The following is an 18,876-nucleotide window of genomic DNA, read 5'->3' as shown; positions in this document are numbered from 1 at the left end:
GTAGCCAATGATGCAAAATGGCTTATTTTGAACTAATGAATCGATTGACAAAGTTACATCGAAATAAAAATAAAAATGATTTGCGCTAACGTACTAAATTATACACATTTTTTATTTGTTTAGTAAACTGTCATTGTAAAAATTATGACCATGCATTTATGACTGACATAATCGCATATCGAAAAAAAAAACGAAACTATTGGCACTACGCCCCCCGGGGCATGGCCTTCCTCTAACGTGGGATTTCTGCTCCAGCGCCTCTGACGAGACAGGAGAAAACGGGACCGACGTTTTACTTCACCATCCGATAGAAGCTCAGTGGATAAGGCGGGAATCGAACCCGCGTCTCATAGCATCATCGGGATCGGCAGCCGAAGCCGCTACCCCTGCGCCACGAGACCCGCATATCGATGTACACTGAAAGCTGAAAGCATGAAACACAGATGAAGCGTAGATAGATATGCAAATGTAAAACGTGCACCACAAACCAAATAACCCTTTTGATACCAAAAAAGGACACCCAATGAAAGCAATAAAAATGAAAACATGTACTACACACTAGCAAAAAAAAAAAAAAACGGAAAAGGTTGAATAAAAAGGTGAGGCAGCAAAATACAAAAAAACAGCTTTTAGAACCTGGGTTAATATTGTAGTAAAATTCACTCCAACCGTCGAGCCACACTTCCGCCAGGCGGGCGTTATTTTTGTTAACGATCTGCGACGTGCCACCCGGGAAGGAGTACGGCGTTGACTTTCGGAACACGTGGCCGACCCGCGAGCACGGGGCAATCTCCAGCGTTCCACCGCACATCCAAACCTTTTTTTGGTTTTTTTTTATTTTGGGTGGTATTTTGTTAGTAACACAAGGGATGGTCGTGTTTAGGCGATGATCGGTGTTATTTTTTGTTTTTGTTTTTTTTATTGGTAAAAGAGAGAGAAAGATAAAAAAAAACTATGCGTTAGTCTACCACAAAAAGGAATGTCCGGCGTATGATCTAGTTGAGGGAGAAAAAACAACGGGATTATCAAAAAAGCAAACAAATTTCGGCGGCAATATGGCGGCGGTGGCGTGGAGCTGCTAAAAGTGTACGGGGGGTTAATTGACACACCTGTTATTGACAACGGCGGATGCTGTATTTAGGGGTTGATGAGCGATAACCCAGCTTTCGATAGTATTAAGATAAACCCTTCAGGACTAAATTACGATGGTGGTTAGTAGTCATTATAATGTTTAAAAATTATTTGCAAAAAATGTAGCAACACATTTCTATTAAGAGAAAGTCAAACCCAAACTGCTTAAACTCTCATTATTTAAAAAAAACTTCTACTTGGTTCGTTTGGAAATCCTTATGCAATCGATATTTATTTGTAATTGTTCGGCACAGAAAAACGTTGCCATTTCCAAATAGATTGATTTTTTTGAAACTATGTTTTATTATCTTAGAAACTTGAAAAAAAAAAACACTCAAATCTCGGAACAGTAATGTAAACAAATGTTGTGTTTGGGTACAATAACTTGTGAGCAACAATGGAAGAATCCTAAAAACTATAAAATTCGGGGAATTCACTACAGTCCAGACTCGATTATCCGAAACCTTGCTTTTCCGAATTTCAAATAACCGAAGGTTTCCTAGGATCTTCAAAGAATCGAATCAAAGACATTGTTTCAATTTTCTCACTTTAACATTTCGTAATTCAGAAGATGTTTTACCTGAAAAAAACATAACGGATTTAAAAAATGTTTTGAGAAGCAAGAAAAACGCAATACAATTTTTGTTTTGTAAACTAAATAAGAGAGTAAAGCAATTTGAGTTTTGACTTAAAAAAAAATGTTTGTTCTGAATATTGTTTTGACAACTTATTGGTCGATTGCTGAATTTCAATATTGTAGTCCATTCAATAGCTAGTGAAAGTGGCACACGTGACGAGGGATAATAACGTCATGATTCGAAATCCGGACACTTAGTACCATATTATTTTTGTTATAGCTGGCAAAAAATCATGAAATAAGTTGGAAATGTAGAAATATCATCAGGATTTAGTATAAACAGTTAGTTTTAGGAGACTGCATGCAAAATATGCCTTTTCTAACAATTTTTCATCAGAATTTGAAAACTAAAATGATTTGTTGTGCTTCGAATCCCGGACACTGTTAAAAGCTGATTCGAAATCCGGACACTTTTGCTTCGAATTCCGGACACTCGATTTTGCTTATGAATCGCACAAATTTGGACTGAAATGTTATTGAATGACATTCTTTAGGTCTCACATAAGCTGTTAACATCAAAATAATCGATAGTTTATATAAAAAATGGCTAGAATTTAACAAAATCAAAAACATAAATTTCTGCTTTGCCTTCCCGGTGCTTCGGTCGCCTATGAAATATTTCCGTTGAAATGTTTCGCATTTTTGGTAAACTCATATTTTTATTTAATTTAATTGTGTTGGCATTAACTACAGCGTCCAAACAAACTTTAAATGAAAGTTGATGTTAGAATTCATCAAATAACACAGTTTTGACATTCATAATGCGAACTTATATCAAAATAATTGATAAAGAAAGTTGAAGTGTCCGGGTTTCGAAGCGTCCGGGAATTCGAATCATGACGTTATTAGAGAACACAAGTTTAGTTTAACTACCCTACTTCACTCGCAACTTTAATATTTTTTTTGAAGAATGTTAAGAGCAACTAATATAACGATGATTTGCTCTGTAAATGGAAGATAGTTAACCTTGCTGATGTGATCTACTTCAAAGTCAAAACACACGGGGAAAAAAGGGTCGGCTGAGGGTTCTACAAGGATTCTAGTCACAATCGTGTGGAAGAGAAGTGTGTGTGTTGTGTAGGTGTGCTTCAAGCACTGCTGCGCGTGTCGAAAAAGATTTGTTCGTAAGGCTCACGAAGGGGGGAAGAAAATGGAAGACAGTTAGCTAGTAGTGGGTGGATGATGAATTGTTTAGTTTGTGGGTGGAATGTAAGTATTAGCGAGAGAAAGGGAAATGTTTTTGGATTTTGCGGCTTTATGTTGTTCGAACCTGGGCTCATCTGATAGTAAAACTCTTTCCACTCATCCAACCACACTTCTGCAACGCGCGCCGCATTCTTCAGCACGATATTGGCGACGCCTCCGGGGAACGTGTAGGGCGATTTGTCGCGGAAAACGTGGCCCACGTGGGAACAGGAGCAATCTCTAGTATGCCACCACATTGCCATATCTGTTGCCACCCCGAGAGATGGAGAGATTTTGATTTTGGGCCAAATCAAACGGAAAAGGAAATTATATTATCACGAAAATAAACAAAGTGAACAAAACTGCTAATTGGGAAACTCAATCTGGCCAAAGGCCGACCTACAAAGCGAGTACTTACCCGGAAGGACATTTCAAGGTTCTCACCACCCCAGATGTCCATGCCTTCGTCGTACGATCCGATTTCGTAGAAGTAGTCCCGATCGATCGAGAACAACCCTCCGGCCATGGTGGGCGTCCGCAGGGGAGCCGTCCGGTCGTGGTTCCGCCGTTGCATCTCTCGGGAAGGTACCCGGTACCTGGAAAAAGATCAAGAAAGGTTCAGATACAGATCTGACCTCTCCTCCTTCAAGTGTGACCTACCATCGGAAGTTGAGCTTCCAGTTGAAGCCACCCCACGTCTGGTCGGACGCGGTGACGTACTCGAACGTCTCGTCCGATATCACGTCGATGATGGGACACACAACAGTCTTTCGGTCGAGCACAATACGCGCCAACAGGGGCTCCAGCCAGCCCTCGGTACACTCGCAGTGAGCGTCCAGGAAGGTTATCACTTGTCCCTTAAAAGAAAAAAGTAGTTCCGAGATTAAATTGTTGTCTTACGTGAGTTCGCGCGGAAATAGAACACGTTTGGAAATTCATTCCGAATACGAACTCGAACTCGAACTCGAACTTTTCTCAATCTCCTTACGATGAACTTGGCAGTTTTAGTTTTGTTCGATACAAGACCCACAAACTCACAACTGCAGATGGTGTTGGTTCTCTTCCGTCATGGAGTGCGGAGTCCAATCGTCACCTTTCAAACAGATCCCCACGCAAATTATCCATGGCGGAATGGAGTCCCTCCAACCGGTAAGAAATCCTTTCAAATGTCCAAATCCTCACTAAAATCAAACCATTTCCAGAAAGGATTAGACCAGCTGTACGAATTGGGTCAAAGCATTTTTGGACATTTTTTGGTATTCTAAAACTCCCCAACATCGTAGACAAGTGTCCATATAAAAAAATATATAATTTTTTTGGTAGAACGTGGACAATCGTTAGTGAGAAAAATCTCTTCATACAAAAACGTCCTTTTCAATTTGCTAATAACGTTTCAGGATCATCTTAAACAAAATAGTAGAAAATTCATTTTTTACAATCTCACCCTTGACAAAATTTTCACACAATTAACACCACCTTCCGGGAAAAAAAAATCAAAATTTTACCTTCCTCAATACGCTTTTTTCACAATTTCTGATTTGGCTCAAAATTGGCTAAGGAGTCAGGCCAGGGGGTGTCACCTAGGATTTTCAAAAGTTTTCCAATTGTCTTGTCACTCTACTGGAGAGCGATTGAATTGAACTCATGCTCCCCAACCAAAACAATGCTCTTAAATTTGCCTTTATGCCCAGTTCAAGTAAATGGGTAATTCTCTACCAACTCACACGAAATCGGGAAAAGTTGCCCCGACCCCTCTTCGATTTGCGTGAAACTTTGTCCTAAGGGGTAACTTTTGTCCCTGATCACGAATCCGAGGTCCGTTTTTTGATATCTCGTGACGGAGGGGCGGTACGACCCCTTCCATTTTTGAACATGCGAAAAAAGAGGTGTTTTTCAATAATTTGCAGCCTGAAACGGTGATGAGATAGAAATTTGGCATCAAAGGGACTTTTATGTAAAATTAGACGCCCGATTTGATGACGTACTCAGAATTCCGAAAAAACGTATTTTTCATCGAAAAAAACAATAAAAAAGTTTTAAAAATTCTCCCATTTTCCGTTACTCGACTGTAAAAAATTTTGGAACATGTCATTTTATGGGAAATTTAATGTACTTTTCGAATCTACATTGTCCCAGAAGGGTCATTTTTTCATTTAGAACAAAATTTTTCATTTTAAAATTTCGTGTTTTTCTAACTTTGCAGGGTTATTTTTTAGAGTGTAACAATGTTCTGCAAAGTTGTAGAGCAGACAATTACAAAAATTTTGATATATAGACATAAGGGTTTGCTTATAAACATCACAAGTTATCGCGATTTTACGAAAAAAGTTTTGAAAGGGAAATGTTCCGGCTTTTGCGTTTCTCTTTGTTTCGTCGTCCGTGTCTGTCGCGGGTGACCATGAACGGCCATGATCGATGACGACCAACTTTTTAAAACTTTTTTCGTAAAATCGTGATAACTTGTGATGTTTATAAGCAAACCCCTTATGTATATATAAAATTTTTGTAATTGTCTGCTCTACAACTTTGTAGAACATTGTTACACTCTAAAAATAACCCTGCAAAGTTAGAAAACACGAAATTTTAAAATGAAAAATTTTGTTCTAAATGAAAAATGACCCTTCTGGGACAATGTAGATTCGAAAAGTACATTAAATTTCCCATAAAATGACATGTTCCAAATTTTTACAGTCGAGTAACGGAAAATGGGAGAATTTTAAAACTTTTTAGTGTTTTTCGATGAAAATACGTTTTTCGGAATTCTGATTACGCCATCAAATCGGGCGTCTAATTTTACATAAAAGTCCCTTTGACACCAAATTTCTATCTCATCACCGTTTCAGGCTGCAAATTATTGAAAAACCTCTTTTTCGCATGCAAAAATGGAAGGGTCGTACCGCCCTCCGTCACGAGATATCAAAAACGGACCTCGGATTCGTGATCAGGGACAAAAGTTACCCCTTAGGACAAAGTTTCACGCAAATCGAAGAGGGGTCGGGGCAACTGCTGTGTGAGTTGGCGGAGAATTACCCAAATGTAATTAGATTACAGTCGAAACAAAAAAAAGGAAATAAAAAAACTAAAAACAATACTTAATCCACCCTTAGGTGGTTGGCGCCTTCCTCACATTTAAAGGGTGCTATCCAAAATGCAAAAAGTGCGTAAATAACACTTAAGTGCTTATGACTTCTGATAGGGTTATCAGATCTTCAATGTTTTGGACGTGTTGGAAAGGTCTTTTGAATACCTATCCAACGATAGGTCGCATGAGAGATCCGGGCATCATTTTCATCAAAATATCTGAGATCCGGCCTCGAAAAAGTGCGTAAATAACACTTAAGTGCTTATAACATTTGATAAGGTTGTCAGATCTTCAATGTTTTAGACGCGTTGGAAAGCTCTTTCGAATACCTATCCAACGATAGGTCGCATGAGAGATCCGGACAACGTTTTCATCAACATATCTGAGATCAGGCCTCCAAAAAGCGTATAAAAAGCACTTAAGTGCTTATAACTTTTGATAAATTTGTCAGATCTTCAATGTCTTGGACGCGTTGGAAAGGTCTTTTAAATACCTTTCTGAAAATGTATAGCATGACGAATTTTCTTACAAAAACCACCCTTTTTACAATCTTCCGGACTTTTGTTAAAATGGTTTTTTTAGCATAACTTTTGAAGTACTTAACTAAACTTCATAATTTTTAATAGCGATTTATGGGACACCAAGACGGATCGAATGACGCCAAAAAGGACAAAATCGGTTCAGTCAATGTCGAGATAATCGAGTGACAATTTTTTGATCAACATCCCACCACACACACAGACATTTGCTCAGAATTTGATTCTGAGTCGATAGGTATACATGAAGGTCGGTCTAGGAGGTCTAATTGAGAAGTTCATTTTTCGAGTGATTTTATAGCCTTTCCTCAGTAACGTGAGGAAGGCAAAAATCATGCAGAAATGAAGTTTTCATGACTAATAACGTTTCAAAAACAATTCTCACTGCTTTCTTCAAACATTCAGTTTATGAACACAGTAAAAGAAAAAAATAGTGTTACAAAATGGGTCAATTTGGCGGACGTTTCAGGGTATGATCTCCAAGGTGAGCAAGGGCGTCTATGCAAAGTGTCCCTTCACCCGCTACACATTTTCCGGCGCTTTTGGGATGTAAGTGGGAATCAATGCAAAAAAATATGCACGTGGGTGAACAGATTACAGAGGACTTGGCGCTTTGACTTTGAAGTTTAAATTGGATTTAACCTGTAAATGCCAGTTTTGAGCCCCTTAACGAATTTTGTATTTTTCAAAAATCTCATGAACAGCGAAAAAAAAAGAAGTAAGGAGTAATCCAGCTGCGTGTGAAAGGCCTGGGTGTTAATACTTTTTATGTAATATAATATTACACCCAGAAATATGTAGCCCATCAGTATGGAAAACTACTTGACCAAAATGTGGTCCGAAACCAAAATCTAGCGTAACAAAATTGATACACCCAAAATTCAGAATCGAGATAATCGTTCTCTCAAAATTTATTGAGGGCTCAGTGTCAAAATCGATAGAATAATGGTACCAACTCACACCATCATAACAAATGAGTTCATTCGTTAGTTGAATCAATAAATCTCCAACAAGTGTCATACATCGACTTCTGACTTCTCCATGGTCACCAAGCTGTGGTGGCCGAGGCAGCTAAGTCATTGGATTGGTTTGACAAAGGGATCTGGTTCGATTCCCGTTGTCGACACTTTTGGTTTTTTGTTTGACGGATGAACTTTTTTTTGCAAATGAACCTCGAGAGAATAGTTCTATCGCCCATCTCGAGCTGTGTTCTCCGCGTCCGTGAATGGTACCACTATTCTCTCGACTCGAGACCATCATTCTCTCGGACTAGCGCTGCCAGTTTTGGGTGTAGCGGTCACACGTTTAGATTTACAGCTCTGGTGTCTTTAGGAAAATGATCAGAGTTAATAGGGACATCTTTTGGTATGGTGGACATTAAAGTGGTCCAAATTTTAGGGTGGTTCAGAATTTTTATCTTGGCACGGCGTATTTTCTGGGCAACCTTAAGGAGAAAAAATAGTCATCGCTACTTTCAAATGTGTCTTATAGGAAATTTTCTCAGCTTTCCAATGCTTTTTAGAGCGAAATGTTTCATCGGGAAATTTCTGAGATATCTCTATTTTAAGCTTTTTGTTTTAAAATCCTTAATCATTTATTGGAAACTTTTAAATAACAGTCCCGGAAACTTGTCAAATGATGTGTTTCATGTGTCATTTACTCATCAAAATGTGTAGAATAAGACAAAAAATAATTTTGTAGAAAGTTGTAATTCGCTAAACATTAGAATAATGGAGTTTTAACCGCATTGTTGAAGATATGGGTTTCATTCAGAAATAAAAATCATAAAACAGTAATTAAATATGATTTTTACAAGTACAAATAGATTATTACATAACTGTTGTGTACAAATAACGGCGGTCTGCTCTGATTAAGCTTGTTTAACCGAAATTTGGCAGGTTTGTGATTGATAGGGTATTACTAGATTTTTATTAATATCTATCATATTTCTTTAACCAACCATCAACCAGTTGCATGGATTCAAAACATGTTTTATATTAGAAATTGAACAACAAACACCATTAACAACTGTTGCAAGCTTTAGGAGAAATACTTTTCATTAGTATGAAAATGATTGTTTTAGTTTTTTTGTATCAAATTATCAAGGAATTAGCAATATTTCTTCTTTTTTTTTTAAATGTTATACAGCAATTCCATTTGAAAAGAGCCTAAACCAAAAAAAAAGTTCTCCGATCGGGCTCAAAATTTTTCTGGGGGTTCCTTGGCCAAAATAATTAGACCCGTATTTTTTTGTTTGGCCATTAGGGTGGCCTACATCGTGCTAGGGTGGTTCAAAAATGGCAATTTTCGTCATTTTCGCAAAAACCACTTTTTCTAAAATCATATCTCCGCGCCATTTCATCCGATTTTAGCTGTCTTAGACGCAAAGAAAGGTGATGAGTTTGGCTATTTGGGAAAAATAGTAAAAGTTCCAAAATCTAGCTTAACTATTGAAAAAGTCGTATGAAAACTTAAAATGGCGTTTTGACCGTGTCTGGACCAAAGAGCCTATGTCTGAAAATATTTTTATCGGATTCCTCGGAAAATTTCACATAACATATCAAAAAATTGGCGATGTCGAACCGTACGTTTCCGAGATATGATTTTTTGAAAAAAAAACTGCGTTTTTCGACGCGCCACGCGCAAAAACGGGAAAATGACGAAATCGGCAAAAAATCAACTTTTCCACTAAAACTGCGATAACTTTAAAATTTCAGCGATGACCTATAGATGTTATGGTACCAAAAGTTGCGTCTCTCAATTACGAAAATTTTGGTACCCAGACATGTATAGGTCATCGCTGAAACTTTAAAGTTATCGCAGTTTTAGTGAAAAAAGTGATTTTTGCCGATTTCGTCATTTTCCCGTTTTTGCGCGTGGCGCGTCGAAAACGCAGTTTTATTTTCAAAAAATCGTATCTCCAAAACGTACGGTTCGACATCGCCAATTTTGATATGTTATGTGAAATTTTCCGAGGAATCCGATAAAAATATTTTCAGACATAGGCTCTTTGGTCCAGACACGGTCAAAACGCCATTTAAGTTTTCATACGACTTTTCAATAGTTAAGCTAGATTTTGGAACTTTACTATTTTTCCCAAATAGCCAAACTCATCACCTTTCTTTGCGTCTAAGACAGCTAAAATCGGATGAAATGGCGCGGAGATATGATTTTAGAAAAAGTGGTTTTTGCGAAAATGACGAAAATTGCCATTTTTGAACCACCTAGCACGATGTAGGCCACCTAATGGCCAAACAAAAATACGGGTCTAATTATTTTGGCCAAGGAACCCCCAGAAAAATTTTGAGCCCGATCGGAGAACTTTTTTTTTGGTTTAGGCTCTTTTCAAATGGAATTGCTGTATATATACCTTGATTTTTGTTCAAATATGTAAAGGAAGTGTTTGTTTGTTTTTTTTTGTTAAAATAATATTGAATTTTTGTTCAAACAAAAAAAAACAAGTTAGTTACGGTGTTTTCAGCATTCTGAGTTTAAAGACTTGAGTTTCATTACTACTTTTAAGTGCATTTCGAACAGTAAACATTCTATAAAATGTTATCTTTATTTTATACTCATGAAAATATGACTTTTGAAGCTTGTTACAGTAATATGAAGAATATTTTTGATTTCAAAGCATATTTGTTTTTATGCTCCTTGTTAATGTTTGCTTAAGAAAATATCGAATTTATTCATTAAAATTCAATAACACCATTAACAACCACAAACCAAAGTTTCGGTTGAACAAGCTAAATCAGATCAGACACGTGATTTTTGTACACAAAAAATAACCAAAACCAAAACAAAAAATATGTAATAACCCAATAATCTTGTAAAAAATCTATTAATACGGTTTTATGATTTTATGTTCTGAATAAATCCCATATATTCAAAAACTCAGATAAAACAAAATTTTCACAATGTTAAGCGAATTGCAACCTTCTACAAAATTATTTTTTGTCTTATTTTACACATTTTGATGAGTAAATGACACATGAAACACATCATTTGACAAGTTTCCTGGGCTGTTATTTAAAAGTTTCCTATAAATGATTAAGGATTTTAAAACAAAAAGCTTAAAATAGAGATATCTCAGAAATTTCCCGATGAAACATTTCGCTCTTAGAAGCATTGGATAGCTGAGAAAATTTCCTATAAGACACATTTTAAAGTAGCGATGACTATTTTTTCCTGAAAAGGTTGTTCTAGAAAACACGCCGTGTGGCGGGATGACGAGATTCAAAAAAGTTGTAGGGAACACCATTCTGAGCAACTTCGCTCAAGAGCACAAAGCTCTATATTCAAACGGAAAGTTTTTAGAACCATTTTTGTGATTTAGGTTAAGGTGTTCTTGTAAAAATGTGTTTTTTGATTTTATCAAATAGCGAATTGAAGTCTGCTATACATTTGTAGTGATTATCAAAACACACATTTATTTTCCAAGACAATGAAAAACGGACCTTTTATACGAAAGTGATAGCCAAAATACGTAAAAAAGACGCCATTTTGAAATGTGAATAACTTTTTTAAGATTTGTCAAAAAATCAAACAATTGTCTTGAAGGGCCCAAAAATGTACAAAATGATCTAGTGGTTGTAAAAGACGAAACAAGTTTAAGCTGAAATATTTCAGGAATAATTTTTATTAATTTTGATTTCTCTTCTGAAGACACCGAAGCGCTATCTCGTCATCCCGCCAAAATAGAAACTCTGAATCACCCCAAATTGCTCTAAATCTTAACGTGTGCCCGCTATCAATTTGGTCACGCTAGATATCGGTTTCGGAACACTGCATTGGTGCTAAAAAGTTAAGGAAGTGTGAAATTTCCGGGAAATTTACAAATTTCCCGGCAATCGGGAAATAATGATTTACTGGAAATCTGGGGAAATTCCCGGCCTTATAATAATTTCGTTTTCGTTTTCGTTTTACGGAGCAAGGTGGGGGACGCGGCCTCAAGTCAGTCCAAGTCCGGTTTCTTGTGGAAAAAGGGTAGTGGCCGAACTAGTATTGCATACCAAATGAACACCACCGGAAGATATAGGGGATCGGGAGGGGGGAGGTGAAAGAAAATTAGTGTTGATGTGAGTAGTAAGAACTTGGATGATTTGAGCAGTTACGGTAATCTAAGTTTAACACTGAATAAAGAAAATCTGAAATTGTGATTCAAAGTAAGAAGGCCCGGAATAAATTAAATTATTAGTTAATTAAATAAGAAAATGTAACTAATCGGAGATCTATACAAAAGAAACCTATGATGTATTCCAAATTTAAAGGAAATAAAAATACTAGAGAAAAAAGATGAAAACTAACTGCCGACCTGTCACGTCCGTCAATAGTCTTGTCGTACATTACAACTAGAAACAGATCTGCCAATGAAATGTTACACTTCGTTCAAATCAACTAATCATTTAAGTCCAATTATTCATCTACGGAAAACTATCTAACTTTAATCAACAACCTAAACTAAACTGTCTGAAAGTAAATTTAATCTCAAATCCCCGAATGTTTTATTATAACGCCAAATAAGGTAAAGGATCTTGTTTTTAAACCAGTCTTGCTGCTTCCAAAAACCAATAAACATAAATGAACAGTTCATAAGTTGAACACTAGTAATTAAGACGACTATTTCATGCCATTCATTTCATTAGGGCATAGAGCTTTGCAAACAAGAGTGCATCTCTATTATACCTTATGTAAACTGTCATTTGAGTGAAGGAGACACACTCCTGTTCACAAAACCCATGCGCCCTTTTGAAATGCTAGGCTCCATTTGATCGTCAAGGCTCCAGTAGACCCTCGATTCGCAACAATGGTCGATACAACCATAATCCGAAAACCGTTAGTTCAACAGATTAACGAATTTTGTCCGATATCATCACAATATTGATTGACCGAGACTCTATGGAAATTTTGACATATCAAAATGCTACGTAATAATATTTTTTTTTAAATAAATTTCAAAATCTATTCTATCCTACAATGCCTAGAAGAGGCCTCTGTTTCTGTTGTGAGTAAGCGCTGGTTTCAGAGTTCATTTTTCAATTTAAAAGGGGTGGGAGACGACTAATTTGCTTCATGAACTCCTACTCGGCCTTGGGACCACCTCTTAAGACACTGATGGCTCCTAGCTAGGAATTAAACCTAGACACAGCGTCGAGGCCCGCTTCGCATGGCAAAAATGTTGGCTGGGGGGAAGTGATATTATCACGAAATTTTATTTTAAAGCCAACATTGCTAACGGCGTCGAGGTCCTTACTCATGCCCAAGGAAATTCCCGGCCTTATAATAATTTGAAAATAAATAATTTCGAGCATTTTTTTTTTAATTTCAATGACATGTTTAATTGCAATAAGGTCGATGCAAATATTTTTATGGCCATATGGCGATGTCACACCTATTTTATTCAAATTAAAAAAAATGCGCTTTTAACAATTAAAAAAAGGTAAATAAATAAACGATCAGGAAATTAATTCCGAGTACCTGATTTTTTTTCTTATAAACGATCTTGAAATGATTAGAATTTAAAATGATTACTCATTAAAAAAAAAAATGATTTTTAATAGCAAGATACTACGATTCCCTTCCAGATTCTCTACCAACTCAACGCAACCTGCCCTCAAGCCAGCCTGATCAGAACGCAACTGAAAGAGGAACCCGCCACGGAACTCGATCTCTTCCTCCGAGAGGGAGCAATCCTGCAGGAGTACGTGTCCAGACTGATCGGCGCTCCCATCACGTCGCTACACAACCTTGCGCTAATGGGGAACTCCGCTACGCCGGAGTTGAAGCGGATTCGGGGTAGTCCTATTTTTGGTGGAACTTTTGCACAAGATGCGGGGTTTCGCGATTCGAGGGTGAGATTTGGCAGCAGAATTTTTCTTTACTCGAGTCACGATCTAACGCAGATGAGTTTGTTCAATAGTATGGACATGCGGGAGCAAACACTGGCGAGAGCTGATTGTGGCCCGCCGGGTGGTGTTTGAGCTGCACAAGAACAAGCTGCTGGTGTGCGATTTGGAAGTGCCGGATGATTCAGTACGCGACAATTGGCAGTGTTCCCAAACAGCTGGATATTCCGCGCTGTCCCGGGGTTCGCTCGCTGTCGGATTTCGAACGATCAGTCAGCCACTTGGTGCTGAGTGATTTGAACGAGGCGTGCCTAACGTGATAGAACGTGTTCACTTCTAGTCAAATAAATTTGTTTATGGTATTTGTGTAGCTGGTGTGTGTGTGTTTGTCTTGCTAATCAAAATCTCGTGAGGTAATCTTCTTTCTCGGGAATCGTCAGCGATCTCATTATCAGTTGTTGCAGAGGGTATAAAAGATGATGTCCACATTCGAAACAGCTGATTTGTTTTCGTTCGGTTTTACGGGAGAGTCGTGAAGATGGTGAGGTTATTGCTCCTATTGCTGGTGACAGGATGGACTTATTCCGAGGCATCCATCAGCTTAAGCCGGACTCAGTCCCCTGCGGATGGCGATCATCCTGTTTCGGCACGGAGATCGCAGTCCAATCAGCACGTATCAAACGGATCCCTACAGGAACTACCCGTGGATCGGAGGATTCCTGGCACTACAACCTGTAAGTTAACCATTTTTCACGCCAGAAACGAAACACTCAATGAAATCTATTGCAGAAAGGAATCGCTCAGATGTACGACTTGGGACGGAGGTTGCGCGACCGGTACGGATTTCTGCTTCCGGAGCACGGAATGTACACTCGGGAAAGCACCCAGGTACTGAGCAGTGCCTCTGAGCGGTGCATCCTAACCGCGCAGAGTTTGCTGGCGGCGTTCTACGAACCCTCGAAGGATGCAATCGACATCCCGATTCGGTGGCAACCCGTTACGGTGAACGTGCTTAAGCCGGAGGATGATATTGTGCGTTGGTGATTTTTGTTCTGGAGTGAATTTTGTTTGATCTTCTTTCGTTGTAGCTTTTGGGACAGCGAAGATCGTGTCCCAGGTTGAACCAAATTAGAGACGAGCTGATGGTTAATCCACCGCCAGAGTTCGAGCAATGGCTGCGCGAGGGGATCGCCATGAAGGACTACGTTTCGGCTAGTATTGGACTGGCGCTGCCGACGATGCGGCATCTGTTCGAGATATGCGACGCACTGGAGGTGTACCACGAGCATGGATTTGAGCTGCCGGCTTGGGCGGGCAAGATATTCCCCGACCAGGTCAGCGAGTTTATTCGAGGCTATCAGCTGACGTTTTCCGGAACGGAGGAGTTGAAGCGCATTCGTGGTGGAGCGATTTTGAAGCATTTGATTGCAAAGATGCGGGCAAGTCAGAACGGAACGCTGAGTCAGTCTTTGCTGTTCTACTCGGGCCATGACGTGACTCAGACGAATCTGTTTAATGCCATGGGAGTTGAGCAGTTGCTGAAGGGACGTCCTGGATATGGAGCGACTACCGTGTTTGAGCTACATGAAACGGTGGGAAGCGATATGGAGGTGCGGATGTTTCACTATGCAAATACGGATCAGAGGGATCCTATTTTTGTGGACATACCAAACTGCGGAAAACCGTGTTCTTTGGTCCATTTTGAACGATCTGTTAGTGGAATGTTGCTGGAAGATTATGATAGGCAATGTAGCAGACAATAAATCGAATCTCAATACTAGTATCACTCTCTCACACCAATCTTCTAACTCACCTTAACGTGTTTGGCACCGAGGAGTCGCGCCCGGATCAGGCCGGACCGTTTGCCGGTTCGCAGCACGAACGTACTGACCGGGAGCGTCGACACGTAGTCCTCCAGTTGCTTGCCCAGGTGGTCCCGCTCGCTGGCGTCGTCCACCAGGATGATCTCCTTGAGCAGGGGCCGGGGCGACCGGTTGATGACGCTCCAGATGGTTCGCAGCAGCGTGCTCCAGGCTTCGTTGTGGAACACGATCACGATCGAGGTGGTGGGCAGTTTGGCGGAGTAGTGCTTCTTTTTGCAGCTGAAAGGAGAGATTGGAAAGGTATCCAGAATTAATTCATTTTGTTTAAGATTGTTGTCTCTGAACAATGGAACCAATCGACTATCCACAAACCATACCATAAAAGACACAAAAGTTCGTAGAAGCATTCTACCTCAACAGACACACAACGAGTCCTGCTCTCTAAATCAGAGTTCATGTCATAAACCCAAGCAGACTCCATAAGCTAGGAGAGATGAACTACCCCGAAGCGATGAAAAATGACGACTTTTCCCTTCTACCCTATACGCCGTTTGTGACAACCTGTGGCGACCCTCCCCTACCATCTGTTGCTTTCGATTGCTTCTTGCTGGTACAACGACAGTCCTACACCCACCCTCTCTGTTTGAATAGTTTTTCCGAGGTACGTGCGAAATATCTGCCAGAAGGGCTTGCTCGTCCTTGGTTTACCAACAAGAGTCACTGGAGCGTGCTGCGCTTAGTGTCGTATCACCATTCTGCACTGAATTTTTGGCACACACCCCGATAGTCCGAAAATGAAAACGGGCGACCTGCCGGGGTCGACCCCAGGTTGGGCACTACTTTTCCGCAGTGGTGACGACGATAGTGAGGGTTGACTTTCGAGCAGAGTGGAATTGAAAGTTGATATACCAACCAATAGGCCTACCGAAAAAATAAAACCAGGTGAGTTCAAATAGAGTCACACCTTGGGTGTGTGTCGCATGCAAAACCATAAATTCAATCACACGTGGGTGGGTGTCAAAGTACACGCGTATGACGATCAGTCGGTGGTTTACGATGCATGCTGTACGTGCGGAAGGTGAGCAATGGCTCGTGGCGTTGCGGAGCAAAACAATAATTCAACGCATAATTGAAACTGAACTTCGAGAAAGTGACTTCCAGAGCAGCATCGACGCGGAGAACGATTCCTGTTATCGCGACCGTAACGTCTTTTTTTTATCACACACTTGGTCGTAAAGGTTAACGAGCGTTGATGGTGGTGGAGAGTATGGCGTTTGATTTGGGACTGTTGTGTGATAAAACCAGCAAGCTCTTATTGGGATTTGTGTGTTAAGGGTTCTTGACGAGTGTTTTCTATATTTGTTCGCCTTAAAATGTTTATTTGATTAAACATAACTCACTTTATTCGAGAGGCTTTAAATTGTTCTCCAAACCAAAGGATTATTTTAATTACTTTTGTAGCATTTATATCAATAAAACATTAAAATTAGGAAAGCTTTCAATGAATCCATTCCAAGGTCTACATAAATTGATTAGCAAGCACCTATTCATAAAAGCTTTCAAGACCAGATGATTTTGTTAAAAATTTACTTCCAGATCGACGCGTACTTTGAAAGAGGAAATGGGAGGTGGCCGACAAGTTAGAGTCCCAAACCATCAATCCAAAGGTACGCGTACGATCAAAGATTAGACAAACCCCCGAAACTACGAAACGAAACTATTGGCACTACGCCCCGGGGCATGGCCTTCCTCTAACGTGGGATTTCTGCTCCAGCGCCTCTGACGAGACAGGAGAAACCGGGACCGACGTTTTACTTCACCATCCGATAGAAGCTCAGTGGATAAGGCGGGAATCGAACCCGCGTCTCATAGCATCATCGGGATCGGCAGCCGAAGCCGCTACCCCTGCGCCACGAGACCCACATGGACCCCCTTCCCCATTTCAAATCAGGAGCAAAAAAATATTTATTCAAAAAACTTCAAAATACTAAAGGAAATTGAAGACTACTCAACTAAAAATAATTTTAAATAGGGCGTCCAATTTTCCCGGGGTTATGAATTTCCCGGGAAACGGATTTTTTTTAAATTTTTAAAACAATCATAATGGGTTAGTGAAATTTCACGATTTCGCGGATAGCGTGAAATCCGTGAAATTTGGCTTTTTCCGCGAAATCCCGTGAAATTTTATGTTTGTGTGAAACTGTATGGGAGAGTGGGGAGACTTGATCCCCGGGGAGACTTGATCCCAAGCCTGTATCTCGTCAGCATGTGGGTAAAACAATTAGCTTTGTTCTGGAAAGTTGTGCGAAATTTACTAAAACTCATTGTAGAAAACAAAAAAAAATGTTTAGATTGAGTTACACACATTTTTCTAAGAAGTGTTGTAAAAAACTTCCAAGAGATCTTTTTTATTTGTTTTGATAAGTATAGAAAACACTCAAAAATTATTAAAAAAAAATTATATACATGAATTGTTTGATAAACATATCAACTCCAAAACCCTTACGCATTTGACGTTAAATTTATCGTCATACTATTTTTACAATTATTTGTTTAAAAAAATGCGTTTAGGGAGACTTGATCCCTGCATTTTTGCAGTCACTGGAATCAGCCTCAAGATTAAATAATTGGGCTGGGTTTTTGTACATAGTTTCCTTCAGTATAGTTGTACATAACTTACTGCAGTTTGAACCATTTTTCAAAAGATTTGTGAACAAAAATTACCAGCCTTTGTAAACATGCTCAATTTTGGTCTAAAAAAGATAATTTTATGTTTTTAAATATTTTGCATGCTAAACTTGTTATATTTTGAACACAAACGTACAGGTTTTATGTGAAATTGCTGTAACTTATAGAAAATTAAAAGTTTGGATGAAAAAGAATCATTTTGCCTAAGATTTCTTCAAAATGTTGAAAGGGGGATCAAATTACCCCCAACATTTTGAAAACGCCGGTTTAAAAAATTATTTTAAAACGCTTGGCATGATTCGAAGAGTTTATCTGATGAAATACCGTTTTCAGCCAAACATAGTTGAATGTAAAAGCTTTCAATTCATGCAAAAAGATCATAGTTTTGTGAGAAATTGACAGAGTTATGTGCGATACATAAAAATGGGATCAAGTCTCCCCACTCTCCCCTGATGATTTTTCTGAAAATGATTTTTCTAACACAAATAGGAATAAACACAATAAGTGAGTGAATACCCTTGTTCAATTACTAACATAGGGTTAGTGATTTTTGACGATTTCGTAGACGGCGTGAAATTCGTGAAATGTATCAATTTTTTCAAATCATGTTTGTTTTTCAAAATAACAACATAATAAATATTTCATCCATACGGACTATTTAAGTAAAACTTATTAGTTTTCAATTGAAAAGCTTGAAATGAACCATTTAAAGAATTTTTAAGATTGTTCAGTATTTTTAAAACTTACTTAGTTTAGTAATATGTTCATTCGCTGTAATAACAATTTTACTGCTATTTTATTTGAAAGGTATAGTTTCAAAAGAAATTAAAAGAATCATGCTTTGTTTTATTCATACTAAAATGAAAGCTATGAAATCAACTTTTAAAAATTTTACAGATTTTTTCTGAGTCCTATTTAATTTTAACAATATTTGATTATTTGGGTGGAT

General features: G+C 38.7%; 2 protein-coding genes across 2 annotated transcripts in view; one reads left to right on the top strand and one right to left on the bottom strand.

Annotated features, from left to right (window-relative positions):
• The window catches only part of LOC6040132 (polypeptide N-acetylgalactosaminyltransferase 5), a 108,660-nt gene that overhangs the window by 18,418 nt on the left and 71,366 nt on the right, over window positions 1–18,876 (bottom strand). Inside the window, 5 exon segments of the mRNA XM_038258486.1 lie at window positions 3,039–3,185; window positions 3,188–3,218; window positions 3,372–3,549; window positions 3,614–3,810; window positions 15,230–15,518. Coding sequence (XP_038114414.1) covers window positions 3,039–3,185; window positions 3,188–3,218; window positions 3,372–3,549; window positions 3,614–3,810; window positions 15,230–15,518 — 842 coding nt within the window.
• LOC6040133 (testicular acid phosphatase homolog) lies at window positions 13,834–15,207 on the top strand. The gene is made up of 3 exons (XM_001849539.2): window positions 13,834–14,150; window positions 14,206–14,448; window positions 14,505–15,207. The coding sequence occupies exons 1-3, from the start codon at window positions 14,043–14,045 to the stop codon at window positions 15,177–15,179; spliced, it is 1,026 nt and encodes a 341-aa protein (XP_001849591.2). The 5' UTR covers window positions 13,834–14,042; the 3' UTR covers window positions 15,180–15,207.

This window comes from Culex quinquefasciatus, chromosome 2 (assembly GCF_015732765.1).
Source record: "Culex quinquefasciatus strain JHB chromosome 2, VPISU_Cqui_1.0_pri_paternal, whole genome shotgun sequence".
In the NCBI taxonomy this organism is placed as follows: Eukaryota; Metazoa; Arthropoda; class Insecta; order Diptera; family Culicidae; genus Culex; species Culex quinquefasciatus.
This window is presented reverse-complemented; position numbering and strand designations above follow the sequence as displayed.

What these genes read in the sequence shown, in the direction of transcription:
- LOC6040133 (XM_001849539.2), top strand. Translation starts at nt 14,043, where the DNA reads ATGGCGATCATCCTGTTTCGGCACGGAGATCGCAGTCCAATCAGCACG. An exon ending in GATTCCTGGCACTACAACCT is followed by an intron (nt 14,151 to 14,205) that starts GTAAGTTAACCA and finishes AATCTATTGCAG; the next exon opens with AAAGGAATCGCTCAGATGTA. An exon ending in TTAAGCCGGAGGATGATATT is followed by an intron (nt 14,449 to 14,504) that starts GTGCGTTGGTGA and finishes CTTTCGTTGTAG; the next exon opens with CTTTTGGGACAGCGAAGATC.